The 14173-nt window shown below is 36.6% G+C and overlaps 1 protein-coding gene and 1 long non-coding RNA gene across 6 annotated transcripts; one reads left to right on the forward strand and one right to left on the reverse strand.

Annotated features, from left to right (window-relative positions):
• The first annotated feature begins 1854 nt into the window (after nt 1–1854).
• Nucleotides 1855–6147, forward strand: LOC127748407 (uncharacterized). Of its 3 annotated transcripts, none has more exons than XR_008010555.1 (5): nt 1855–2307; nt 2970–3981; nt 4422–4793; nt 4933–5118; nt 5356–6147. It is a non-coding gene; the product is annotated as an uncharacterized LOC127748407 (long non-coding RNA). The 3 variants fall into 3 exon arrangements; XR_008010554.1 differs by having other exon boundaries at nt 2970–3353; nt 3677–4793; XR_008010553.1 differs by having other exon boundaries at nt 2970–4793.
• A 42-nt stretch (nt 6148–6189) lies between these two features.
• On the reverse strand, nt 6190–11792 carry LOC110272859 (uncharacterized). Of its 3 annotated transcripts, none has more exons than XR_008010557.1 (8): nt 11279–11784; nt 11150–11194; nt 10946–11023; nt 10761–10811; nt 10263–10387; nt 8049–8140; nt 7266–7574; nt 6190–6582 (listed from the first exon to the last, which is right to left on the reverse strand). XR_008010557.1 is itself a non-coding variant. In XM_052262876.1 (7 exons), exons 1-5 carry the CDS (start codon nt 11432–11434, stop codon nt 10364–10366), a joined length of 354 nt encoding a protein of 117 aa, XP_052118836.1. In that variant the 5' UTR covers nt 11435–11792; the 3' UTR covers nt 6671–7574; nt 8049–8140; nt 10263–10363. The 3 variants fall into 3 exon arrangements, 1 of the variants encoding a protein (XP_052118836.1); XR_008010556.1 differs by lacking the exon at nt 6190–6582 and adding an exon at nt 6671–7265 and having other exon boundaries at nt 7351–7574; nt 11279–11783; XM_052262876.1 differs by lacking the exon at nt 6190–6582 and having other exon boundaries at nt 6671–7574; nt 11279–11792.
• Between the last annotated feature and the right edge of the window lie 2381 nt (nt 11793–14173).

Below are 14173 nucleotides of genomic sequence, written 5' to 3' on the forward strand. Positions count from 1 at the left end.
TGCATTAACAATTAGGTGAATCAAATGACAAACACTAGTGAACCGAACATCAATCATGTGCTGAATATAATGTGATAAACATTCAAATATTCAATCATCAAGTAGATCATCTCTGCATGCAAAAGAACTTAACTGAACGCACTAACAATTAAGTGAATCAAATGACAAACACTAGTGAACCGAACACCAATCATGTGCTAAATAAAACATGATAAACATTCAATCATCAAGTAAATGATTTCTGCATGCAAAATGACTCAACTAAATACACTAACAATAAAATGAATAAAAATGAGCAACTCCACTGAACAGAAAGAAAATAAGAACACATTTCCATTCCTATGTCCTAGTTACGCCAAAAAAATAGAATCAGATTAAGTCAATCTACTAAACGAAGTAACTCAATTCAACAAACCTAAAATGCAACTAAGAGAAATACGAGAGTGCAAGATTTTAAATGACCAGTAGTTTTTATCATACGTTTCGTAGTTTCTATTCTTGTTTTTGTTCGTTTTTTCTTCTTCCATTCGAAATCTTCTCGCGATTCTTTTCCGGTAGCAGTTTTCGCAGAGAACACGAGTGAAATTTGAAAGATTTTGAGAGAGATTCGAAGTTCTTCAGTAGCAGTTTCAATGTTGAAGAAGGAACGTTGTTTTATATTCAAGGCGCCAATGAATATGTTAACGTTTCGATGCTCTGGGCGCATGTATACACGCTCATTTAATGGTATTGAATATTTTTAGTATTGAACCAGCTTGAATTCGGTAGCGTTTGTTTTGAGGTAATGAGACAGAGACTGGGAGACTGGGATTCAGTATCATGTTTGTTAGTTTAAAGACTGGTACTAAAATTTCTATTTTTATCTCTAAAATTTCAGTATTTCAGTACCTCCAAAAAGTGGGAATACAGGGGACTAAAATTTTTAGAGATGGAGACTGAAACTTTAATAACATTTTATACCTAAAATACCCTCATTTCAATTAATTAATTATATTCTTACCCTTTGTGCAAATTAAATTAGAGTTTCATTCTTGTTTTAATTTCTGTCTCCCATTTTACACCAAACGAAATACTGAGATTTATTTCAATCTCTATCTCTTAGTCTCTGTCTCTCAGTTTCAGTCTTTCTGTCTTTGTCTCTCCACCAAACGCAATAGACTTGGATAAAAAATTATATAAATGTATAGCATACATGTATTTTATTTTTTAAAGACTAATATAACTAAAAAAAATTATTTAAAAACTAATTCAAATGTGGATTTGACTATTGACCCCATAGTTATCAAAACCAGTCTGGATCAACCGATTCGACCCGATCCTTAACCGGTCCAGGCTAACAATCAAACCGCACAAACAAAGAAATCGGTCAAACTCAAAAAACCCGATAAAAATCAGACTAAACTACAGACCGAACCGGACCGGTCAACCCGTCAGATAACGTCAGCACGTGCATTCTAAAAATGTTGGCGCGGCATCACCTAGCGCTCCTGGAAAATAAAGGAGTTTGTAACCCACCAGGCTAACATGCTTTTTGATATTATAGATGCCTTTTTTTATAAATATATTATCTTATTACACATATCCTAATTAATAACTATATCTTATTAATTCTTTTACTCATGTAAAATTTAAAATCTCCTTATATTTTTCTCTTTTTATTCTAAAAATTTTATTATAAAAGAATTAAACTTTATATAATTATTTAATTATAATCGAATCAACCGGTTCAATATCTGATTCAACGGTTGAATAAGTGATTTGGTGAGCAGTAGTCTCCTCGAGTTGATTAGCAGTGCTGATAACTATGCTTGACCCAAAATAAAAAAACCGTTTCAAAGAACTCCCTTGGAAATGACTTGAGTTACAATTGCACACCCTCTCTTCGAAACTTGATCTTTATCTTTCTCCTTCTTCAAACCGTAAACCTAACTCGTTCAGATATGGCTCTCTTCATTGTGCACTCCGCCACCACAGCACTCCGAATAACATCGAAGAACCCCAGCACTCCGCGAAGAACGTCGCCGGCGCTCGCAATGCTTCCCTCGGCAATCCCTATTCCGGCACTCCCCCATCGCTGCTCGCACCTTAAACCCCTGACCCTCCTTCTGAGGTGACTCTCTCTGGCGGTGACTCGCTCGGCGCTCACTGAGTCACTGTCCGTCGCAAATCCTCCGCCGCCACTCCCTTCGATCGCTGCAAACCCCTAATCCCTTCTGCCGCCTCTCCCTTCCGTCGGAGCATTGGAGAAGGTTTGTTGTTCAGGGCCGCTCCCTTCCGTCGACGCTTCATTGCTGGTTTTGAGAGCTGGTAAACCCTATTTCTTATCTTCAATGCTGCACGACTGTACTAGACTGTACTATAACTATGTCTTGAGGAGTTCGTTATGGTGTTAGAGCTGCACTTGGTTCTAGAATAACTAACACTTGTATGGTTGTAACTGGTAACTCCTTTGTAGATGTCCTCCGTATTTATCTTGAATTAAATGATAGATATGTAATTATCACTAATATTTGTTGCCTACCATTTCGAAAATTTGAAGTTAAAAATGTGTTTCTCAAGCATGCATTTCACATTATTGTACATCTAATAAACTAAACTGGGAATGAAATACTAAGATGGAAGAAATTAGATAAATTTAGCAGATAAACCAGCCATGGCGTTTGTTTTGCCCACCATGCTTTGTCAATTAGCATGAACAAACTGACTGGTGACATTGAGGGAAAATGAGACTGATTTTTAGTATTAATGCTGTTCCTTAGAATAGATATTGCTCAGTAGTATACTAGAACTACTCTTGTTTCTCTCAATTCTTAACTCTATTTAATTCCTTATTCGGTTTATGCTATGTTTGACCCAACAATATTACCTCTTGTAGATATTTTCTTTTTATCTTTTATTTTTCATTAAGTTTGTGTATCTGTGTAGTATTGTTGTTATTCATCTATTAATTGGTACCACTTTTCTATCAGGTATCAGGCAGTTGCTTACATTGAAGCCTCTGCATTCATCTATCAGGGTCGAAAGGTCACAAGCTATATCTTATGGCTTAAAGTTGACCCAAAATAATAACTTTTAATTTATTTATACGAGGAACACCACGACGGCGACAGCAGAAGAGGGATTACATCAGTGCTGTGTTGTTCCGTTAAACCCTGGAGCAACGTAGAAGATGTATATGTGTTGTTCCGTTAAACCCTGAAGCAACGTAGATGTATAAGTCCGATTAGACCACTGATGACCGAAAACAAAAAACTAAAACAACGGCCCAACCCACCTCCTTAAATCAAATCCAGTTGGGGATCTGTAACATTGGCTTCGTATTCCATTAGCCGGCTCCCCATTCCACTACTAAGGTAAACAAGATTATAGAGCTCTGTCAAATTTGTTCCTGCAACCATCATATTGTCACATGTCAATACATCCTTGCATCTGTGTACATAAACGTGTAGGAGAGCTCCGCACAAAGCACAGATCAGCTATGTCTATGGTGGGCCATCTTATGTTAATCCATGATAAATTCTGCTAGCTTCTTTACCCTTACTCTAAAATTGCTCTATCTGTCGCTCTCTATTCCACGTTGTATTTTCTTTTTTAACCCACCTTCTATCATTCAAGCAGCGTATTTTTGGAAAAAAAAGACTGACCTGTTCCTAAAAATAAAATATTTGACTTGCAGCCATTACACGCGGTAGAATTTTCTTGGCAATGCAAGTCTGAAGTAGCTTTGACAAATAGTGAAAAATGATGTATTCCCCTTAGAAATGGAAAAACGAAGAACAAGAAAAAAGGTCAACTTTTTCTCTCTTCTCACTGTCTCCCACGGAATGAACATGTTATTTTTTTTCTTGTTCTTCGTTTTTTCATTTCTGAGGGGAATACATCATTTTTCACTATTTGTCAAAGCTATTTCAGACTTGCATTGCCAAGAAAACTCTACCGCGTGTAATGGCTGCAAATCAAATATTTTGTTTTTAGGAACAGGTAAGTCATTTTTTCTCAAAAATACGTTTGCTTGAATGATAAAAGGTGGGTTAAAGAAGAAAATAGAACGTGGGATAGAGAGCGACAGATAGAACGATTTTAGAGTAAGGATAAAGGAGTTAGCAAAGTTTATCATGGATTAACATAAGATGGCCCACCATAGACATAGCTGATCTGTACTTTGTGCGGAGCTCTTCTATACGTTTATGTATACAGATGTAAGGATGTATTGATATGTGGCAAGATGATGGTTACATGAACAAGTTTGACAGAGCTCTATAATCTTGTTTGCCTTAGTAGTGGAAGGGGGAGCCGGCTAATGGAATACGAAGCTAGATCCCCAACTGGATTTAGGGGGTGGGCTGGGCCGTTGTTTTAGTTTTTTGTTTTCGGTCATCAGTGGTCTAATCGGGCTTATACATCTTCTACGTTGCTTCAAGGTTTAACGGAACATAATGAACAGTTGGAACACGCGTCTTGTTATGATGTGCTCCATTTTTGTTCCTCTGCTCGCACCGTGCCGAAGCGTCTGGTGTGCTCAGGTTGGCGTTCTGAAACCTTTGATGTGTATCGTTACAAGGGAGAACCCGCAGCGGAATCGCAACCATATGCAATTGAAGGGTTCGGCGAACAATATGACGATGAATTCTGTGAATTTGGGTCACCTACAAACACAATGACATGAAAATAAGGAAGCCTCAAAGAATTGGCCGAGGAACAATTACAGCAATACATGAAAAATTGGGCCAGTCACAGCGAGCAGCAGCGCGGCTGGGAGCGGGGTAGCACAGCAACTTATTGTGAATTCGGAGGTTGGAATTGACACCATGGTTGGAGATAACTTAAATAACTTATCATAGAATAAACTAATGATTTGGTATTTGTGTCTTGTGTTTTCTTAATTGTTCAATTTGGCTGATAAATGTACATTATTTTCTATTGTGTTGTTAGACGTTTGCTGTTTTGTCTGGAGTTCATAGTTTGGTTGCTTGCATCTTGAAAAGACTTGGAGGAAAGGATGATGGTATGAGTGGGAACTTTGCTAATCTCTTCTTCTGATTACTTTAAACTTCATATCTGCAATTATTAATACTGGAGTAGCTGGATGTTGTACTGGCCTTGCACTAGGCTTTTCAGGTATCATTTTTTTCTCCCTTTATTTGGATTTACTGTTAGTTGAGTCCCACATTATTCGACTAATTGGAATTGTATTATTTAATGGGTTTTGGTAACAATTGCTCTAAGAATGCTATTTTTCACTGGAAAGATGAGCTTTAGATGTTCCAATTTAAAAAAATTCAGAAGTTTCGCTCCTTGATTCCTTAATGAAAGAGAGCTCTCTCTTTTTAGGACTCATATTCTACTTTTCTCCAGGTGCGCCACAAGCTCTCTTGCAGAGCTGCCTCTCCTTTATTATGATAGCCGGAAAACAAGTTTGCAACACAATACACACCCGCCCCTCGTACTCCCCCTTCAGTTCCCTCTTCCAGGTGCTTTTTCCTTTTTCAAGAAGCGCAACAAGGGAGCTCATGGTACTTGGCAATAAGAAATCAGGCTATCATACTTAACATATTACTTAACCGAGTTCTAAATATTGCACTTTATCTTGTACCTTGTTGGTAGAGTATGTTGTTGGAGAGCATAATATATGATGAATGATTCAGCTGTGATTCATGCATGTGGCATATCGAAACAAATGAGTGTAACAACTCAATTAAATTTATACATTTAGTTAAACTCTTGCTTCTAACTATAAACTCATCTTTGCCAAGTGATTATATCTAATAAAGTCTTTTAGTGTTGCAGGTGGCTACCCTATCCTAAGCATCGAATTCATATATTACAAGAAGCCAAATGGTAAAAGTGTAATAAAAATGCACCACCCCGAAATTGTTGTCTCATATATGGGATCACGACAAATTATATATATTTGATAGGGCAAATAAAAAAAATGTTGAATTTGGATAAAAAATTAAAAATAAACGCCACTTCTTCGATGTTAAACTAAATATGCTTAGTTGGCTAATCATAGGTTGTTTTCACTCGATCTTTCAGAAAATTGCCGATCAATACAGGAATTTACATACGCTGTATATTTGTAGGAGCCTACAGTTTCGGGATTAATCAAGCATTTCCTCCTACAACCTCTATTTTATTTATTATTGTCTTCAAAAAAAAAAATAAAAAAGAAAAGATAGACGATGAATATATACTCCCATTTTTGTCTTACTCATCAATTTGCGCCATTGTCATAACACTCTATAACTACCTACTATCACCTGCGATGTTTGGAAGATCAAAGACACTGAAAAGTTAGTAGAAGGGGTCTTCCGTTTCCGTGGTTAATTCAGCCATTGGAAAAAGCTCTTGCAATCTTGATTAATACGACTAGCATTAATCTTGTTAGCACGAAAAGAATCTCTTCGCTTTCTGCTACTAAAAGCTATATTGATCCCTATAACCATGAAACATTTTTTCCTTGAAGTTGATTCAACTATTTATGTTTTTTCTAGTACATGAGAACCATTCATAAAATGATTCAGAACTCTACAAAGGTAACCAAATATTCACTCCAAAGGCGATATTATCTTACTTTGTTTCCTGCAATTCGTAAGCAGTAGATTTAGCATCAAATTACTTTTGATAGGTATGTAAGTAAATTCACAGCAAACAAGAACGGGATTAAGTATAGAAAAGTGTCACTATCACAGATTTTTGCCTCTAAATAACAAAACATGCAGCAAGAATTCATAAAGCCTGAGACTTAAGTATAGAAATCTAAAGTTACATAAGGCAGAGAAAAAAAATCGCCTTGAACAAATCTTGACTTGCATTGCGGACTTAATATTTAAAACAAAGTAGAGCCATTACATGACATTAGGCTGTCGACAAAGCAACAGGTCAATCCTTGTGGCACAATCTTATATCAAAATTAAGCACTCTGAAATGAATAGCTTCAAGCCCAAAGGGTTTTAACATGATGGAATATTATAACAAATCAAGTTCACCCCCTACTACTATATACAAATCTAGAAAGGTTCATCAATAACATTTTAACTATTGAATTATACGTGATGTAAGCAGCACAAGTAGGTAATGACAGAATTAGAGACTAGGGAAAGGTTAAGACTGACAGACTTACTAGATTTACTTACAATCCTCAGAGTTTAATTTGTGGAAGCAACTAAATATGGAAGGAAGAGTTGAACGTTAGACACTTGTTAATCACATCAGCATGACATTTACTATAAAATCGAACAGAGCAAAAACAATGAAATTCATACCTGCAGGAAAGTGTTCGACTCAGAATAAGAAAGAAATCGTGGGTCTCAGTCAAAAGCTTGATTCAAGATATCAGCAAAACATTACCGTCTGTTTCAAAAACTTCAACCCCTTAGCGCCCCGGGACGGCAAATGAGCCCCCTTCCATTCCGTGGCACGCGGCGAAGGTAATTGAAAACATATCAAAACAATTGATCCCCTCTCCCTCGCCAAGCTTGAAGAAAGGAGCAACCGAGACAACCAAGAACCCGGTACAGGACCAAACCAGAACATCCGCAATAAGAGAAAGAAAAAGATTCTGCAATAACTTCCTGAAAGGAGCAAAAGAAAAAAGTTAGAACCTTGTTCTCTATAGATATTATTAATCCAGAAAATTGGCATCAATAGCACATCTTTGATTTTTATGTTTGACAATAAGTAGTAATTTCACTAATTTGTATAGCAACTTTCATGGATCAACAACTTTGTCACTTCAAGCACCTTAGTTAGATGTTAATCTCGTTACAAATTGCTAAGGAAGAGGGTGGCTTTGGTGAACATGGAGCATTAAGGACAGATGTAGAACACAAAGTGATTGGAATTTGTAAACTTTATTTAGAGTTCGGTAAAAATGGATTAACAGCCACTTTTATATAAAGAATATCAAGATTGTAACATAAAGATAATGACTGCAACAAATTTAAAAGGAAGGAAAAATCACAATTTGCACAATTTGTTATACTCAAGAATTACAGACAAAAACCATAAGCATCCAGATTCCAGAGCACTTAGATAAATAAGAGTACCTATTCTTGCCCTTTTCTCTTTTCTCCGTGAGTAGTTCTCCCTTTAATCATGCCTCTATTCACACTCACAGTACTATCCACTTTCACCACAGCTTCAATTTCATGCTCAATATATATTAAAAGAAAAATATTAAAACTTTTTTATTTGACCAACCGAGAGAACCAACACAATCACAAATTAAAAAAAAAATGAAAGCAATGGATGCAGTAAGTAAACTACAACGAATTCAAACTAACTAATTCTCTTGCAAAATATTTTGAAACAATTAAATACCTTTAGATCATGAGAATTAGCACCTATTTCATGGTATTTAGAAATTAGAATGTAATAGGTAGTAGATAGAGAAAATGGGTCCTACTGAGAAGAATTTAAACCAACAATTAAAAAGGTAGAAGAATTCAAGCCTATTGAGACTTCACACCTGAAAAGGATTTTCTTTTTCAAAACAAAAAGAAAAAACTACTCTTCAGAGAGTAAAGGGTAAATTACTCTCATTGTGCACATTAAATATAATAGTATTGAACATTGGATATCTTGAACATATGTGGCCAACAACAACTACATTGCACCTATGCATTTTCTTGGATCTTTTCCTCAAAAAACAATGAGCAAATATTTGTGTTTTATGATAAGCATGGTTAAGAATTATATTAGATATGTAAAATTGTGCTGGCTTACGTATTTATTTCTCTTTCTTTTTCTTGCGCACACATAATTTGCGTGTTTAACTTGTACTAATAACTACATATCATAAGACAACAAAATTAAAAAGCACTATTCTTATATAGTTATAAAAAAATGACTCGCCACATGCTATATGTAAAGAGCAAATAACTTTTAAATTGCATGAGTTTAGTCAATAACAATGTAGAAATAAAATCAGAGTAATGTAGTTTTAAGAAAAGCACCAATAAAAGATAGTTTGATCAGATGTGGAGTATTTTACTATTTAATAAATAACTACCAAATTATATAATACTGAAAATAAATGAATACTCATTAGTGGAATAGTCTTGCAAGTATGCAAACTATGATACACTTACATGTAAAGCCTTACAATAATTAGAAGTGCCTAAATCTAAACCATCTATTGTCAGGACTAACCACATCATATCAAGAGCAATAATTTCTCACAATTAGAATGGATAGGTTGAAACTTGAGAAGACAAACTTAACATGATATAAACCAAATTGAAACTAGTTTTTATAAATATCCTTATCATGTTACTTTACAACACCAAATTAATTATTAATAACTAACAACTAAAAACACTTACCAGTCCAGTGTCCAATAGATTTTAAATTACATCAAAACCTAAAAAGAATCCTCTTAGAGAGGAAATGAAGTTTCTGAATAGAAATATCACTATTAAAATTCCAGCATCCTCAACGAATGAAGAACAATTAAAATTTAGATATAAGGTAACATCAAATTATGGCATATGAAACAGATCTTAATTAAAGAAAATACGCTTAATGGAAATTGAAAAACCGAGTTTAACATGAGAATAAATAGAGAATTAGAGATATACAGGATCTAAGGTGAAGAATTGAACATCAGGGGAGCTATCAAAGAGAATTTTAAAATTCGTCTAAAAAGGTTGGGAATTGGTTGTATGTGGTATCTGCTTAGCTAAACTATGATATTTTAAGCTGTGGAGTGAAAGATTGAGAATGAATCTTCGATAGAAATAGAATATAACATGTTTCATCTATAAAATTTATTTTCAGTGAAGTCTTTCTTCTTGATAAATTCATTTATAACTGGCTGAGACTATATAACTGAATTTTGTAGTGTGTAAAAACTTTTCGTGCACATCACTCTCCCTTATTAACTTTTCTCTTGATTGGATAAACGAAAATGAAGGTTGGGGAACCAATAAAACAGCACAAATGAAGAATTTAATCATTAATGCATAGTTATATTCCTCTTGACTTGTAATGATCAACAGCAGCAGGACTTGGTGATCACTATGAAGCTAAAATTATGTTGTGCTTTAGTCATTGGTTAATTATTTCCAAAGCAGTTGATGCTAAATTGTGTTACAGTTGAAGAAAATGGTGCAAGGACCTCCAAAAGGACATAGAGCAAATGCTCCTAACAACTCCCTATGTTGAAACCACTAGTAACATTCGAGATCTATCCTTATATGAGAGCCATGCAACAAACACTATAAAGGAATCCAACAGCAATACAACAAATAGGGCATTACCTAACGATGCCAAAGCCCAAAGTAAAAAGGCAGAGCGGGTGGTGCAGGATGAACCAGGCATATAGTTGCTACTTACTGTCAGTAGGTAAATTTAACTCCTTTCAATTTATTCTGATCAGATTCACCTTGAATGAAAACAACAGTAGATATAGTTTAGTTTCTATCATGTCAAACGCTGCTAGTTGATTAAATCATAATGTATTTATGCTAAATTTTTCTCAGTCTAATTTTCATTAATTTTCAAAAAGTTTTTTCTACAGTAAAAAATTGTTTATGCAGAGAGAAGAAGAATATAATATATTAGCTATAATGCAATATTAATTCAAACCAAGATGCACGCAATATTAAGCACAGAAAGAAGAACAGAATCATGTAGCAGAGGAAAGACCCAAAAATTGAGAATTGAAACTCACTACCTTGAAGAGTCATGGATATAGAAGATATAGTTTAAAGAATTGAATAAAAAATTAATAAAAACACAATAGAGTGGATACAAACCTCCACAGTAGCTGCAGAAAGATCTTCTTTTGCCTTAGTTCCTAAATTATTCTGAAATTACAGAAGTCAGGACATCAAAAACCAAAAGAAAAGCAAACAATTCATGCTGCATTACTTAGAAATCTAACTTGCTCTTATTGGATGCAAAATTGAAGATAAGAAGAAAACAGGTTAAGAGTTGAGACCTTTTGGCGAAGGGCAATTAGAATCCTGGCAAAAATATTAAGGTTCTGGATTTTCTGCATCAACGGAGAAAGACACATCTGCACAACAACAACAACAACAGTACAGACTACAGACATTTACATCAGAGCAAATAGTAAGGAACACACACAACTCATCATCGCAACCATTACGAATCTGTCATTGGAAAAAGAAAGAAGAAATACCCCTAGGTGGGAGCGCGTCTCTTGAGAGTGATCTAGTGCTGCTACCTGCGATGAAGACACAATTTAAATAAACAAAAATAATATTAAAAAAAACAGAGTAGTATGAGCAGGGATATCAAAATCTTATACTTTCATTTTCTCATAAAGCTTGTTGGGCAATCTGTTGTAAAATGCCCAAAAATGCCTATAGTTGTAGCAGCTTCCACCGGCACAAACGCCGCCAAACCTGCCTCTGCATCCGCTCCTGGTTGCAATCCTTGACCCATTCCAGCACAGCTGTAGCATGCACGACCGTCATCACATCCTCCACCTTATCCACGACCACGACGAACTCCATCGCAACCACTGGGATCCATGCTGCCTTAGACTCCTCCACCACCATAGCCGCAGTCGCCACCGCATCCACCTTCGTAACCCCTACCACCAACGCTGTTGTTCCTTCCACCGCGACGACTCCCCTGAAGGTTGGAACCATCAGGTACAATGACATCAACTGCCTTGAAACTCTATAATCTCCACTTTCAAGTTAGATTACGAGTAAAAAGAACTGAAGAAGAAAAAGAGATTGAAAAATGGTAGATGATGATGATGATAATGATAACGATAGTTTTATGGTGCTGAGTGTCTAAAATTTCAGCAGCTGCTGAAATGCGTTGTTATGATGGAGAGAAGGACGCGTGTGGTGTTCGGTGTAACACGCGCAGATAAAAACTTATTCCTGTGCAGCAGTGCAGCAGTGACAGGATGATGTTGACACTAGATGGATTATTGTATTAGGCTTAAGCAATGGTTAATGATGATTAGATGTTTGGGTTGGACTTTTTTGTGAATGTAGCCGTTTGTTTGTGGCGTTACTGATGGGCTTCGGTTTATTGTTAAGGAAAAAAAAGATAGGACAACTTTTGGATGAGATTGGACCGAAAAGTTTGGTTCGTGTAATGATTTAGGCCGAAAAGATAGAACATGCTTTTGTATGATCTTTCAACATCATTAATTGATGATGAATTTAATTCGAAGGTGGGCCAAATTTGAGAAGAAGGTGGCCTGCAAAGTTAATTTGGTGCTAGTGATTTTTGTCCTCCATGAGAGGAGCTTATGTGAGAGGGGGGACGTCCAGATCCCATGATCCTAGAGAAAGGAGAAGGGAAGGAGAATCATCGTTGAGAAACTTAAAGAAGGTGAGGAAGACGGGAGAAGCGGAGGAATACTCTGGAGAGATGGCTCTGACACCTAGAGTGGAGGAATGGATGATGGAAACAGAGGTCGAGCATCAGGAACAGGGAAGACAAGAGGCCCAAGGAGAAGAAAATAGCAACAAGGAACAAGAAAGCAGGGTCGGAGGAGTCCCCCACTCTTTTGCAGAAATTGTTAGAATGGGGAAGAACGCTGCCAATGAGGTGGGTGATCAAAATATAGAGAAAATGGCTACTGATGAAGCTGTTGAAGAACCAGAGGATAGTGATGAGGATGAATCAGATATTATTGTCAAAAAAATGCCAAACGGCCTCTACAATCTAGTGATAGGGGAAGAAGTGAAAAGAGAACTCAGGAAGGAATGGTGGGACACACTCATTGTTAAATTGTTGGGGAGAAAAATTTCATTGTTGGCTATGAAGAGGAGATTAGAGATGATGTGGGGGAAGAGGGGAAGCATTGACGTCGTTGACCTCGGAAATGAATTTCTCCTTGTCAAGTTCTATAATTCTGAAGATCTGGATTTTGCTTTAATGGATGGGCCATGGAAAATTCTGGATCACTATCTCTCAGTAAGGATGTGGAAACCAGATTTCAATCCAATGAATACTTCCATAGATAATATAGCAGCTTGGATTAGACTTCCAGGTTTGGCCATAGAGTACTACTGTAGACCTATTTTGGAAAAAATAGGAAATATTGTGGGAAGAACCATACAAATACAGCAGAAATCACAAGGGGAAAATTTGCACGGTTATGTGTGGAGGTTGACCTACAACAGCCTCTAGTCTTTCAATACCAGATTAACGGACAAACTCATGTAGTGGAATATGAAGGCATTCATTTGGTATGCTTTAGGTGTGGAAGAGTAGGACATGACAAAGCCAAGTGCAAGGAAGGAAAACAAGATCCCTCACTAGAGCAACAAATCCAGAAGGAAGGTCAAGCGACAAATACAGAGGTTGAAGAAGAGGATAGAAATGGAAATAAGAATATTGACAAGGGCAAAAAAGTGATAGAGGAACCTGCTGATGCCTTTGGCCCCTGGATGATAGTACAGAGGTCTACGCGTGGCAAAAAGACCACAAAATCAGGAGAAGGTATAAGTAGTGGAGGAGGTGGAAAAGAAAAGGAGAAGGAAAGAAAGATAGAGAGTGAGGGGCGACAGTCATGTTTTGCTGTACTAGCAGAGGAAGAACCTGAAAGGAATGAAGAAAGCAATCCTAAAGCGACGGCAGGAATCGGTAATGAACCACAATCAGAAAAAGACAAAGGTATGTCCTCAACTCCCTCTCATAAGAAGAATAATCTAGACCTTCCTAAGCCAGTTAACCCTACCCATATGTCCACAACCAGACCAAAAAGCCCAAACACACATGCCCACAAACAAGCCCAAATAGCTAATACTCCAGAAAAAAACACTGTCCAACACCAACAGATTAATAGTAATAACCCTGTTTCCCAACCAGAACACCAATTAGACAAAAATCCTCATGCCATGACCCAAACCTGCAACACACCAAACTCTTCCTCTGTCCAGCCCAATGACTTTATTTTGAACAACCCTGATCATCCTCCCCATTTTCAAGAAAATTGGATTGTATCCATTCAACCAAGCCAAGTACTCTCCTTAGCTATCCCTCAGACAGCTTTGGAGGATCCAGCCCAGAGTAAACCACCTGATCCACCTTTTAACTCACTACAAACTAGTGAATTGGTGGAAGCTATGTTAGTATATGAGAATGAAGAAGCTAATAAGGCAATTCAGCAAGGAGTTAATCCACCTCAGGTGGAAGATATGCAGTGCAATTAATGGTCCAGGACCACTTT

This window comes from Arachis duranensis, chromosome 6, assembly GCF_000817695.3.
Source record: "Arachis duranensis cultivar V14167 chromosome 6, aradu.V14167.gnm2.J7QH, whole genome shotgun sequence".
NCBI classification, from domain to species: Eukaryota; Viridiplantae; Streptophyta; class Magnoliopsida; order Fabales; family Fabaceae; genus Arachis; species Arachis duranensis.

Bases quoted from the DNA above. Each gene is read 5' to 3' on its own strand.
- LOC110272859 (XM_052262876.1), bottom strand. From the start codon at position 11,434: ATGCTACAGCTGTGCTGGAATGGGTCAAGGATTGCAACCAGGAGCGGA. The intron at 11,024-11,149 runs GTATTTCTTCTT...GTTGTTGTGCAG, and splicing joins AGACGCGCTCCCACCTAGGG to ATGTGTCTTTCTCCGTTGAT. The intron at 10,812-10,945 runs GTCTCAACTCTT...CTGTAATTTCAG, and splicing joins TAATTGCCCTTCGCCAAAAG to AATAATTTAGGAACTAAGGC.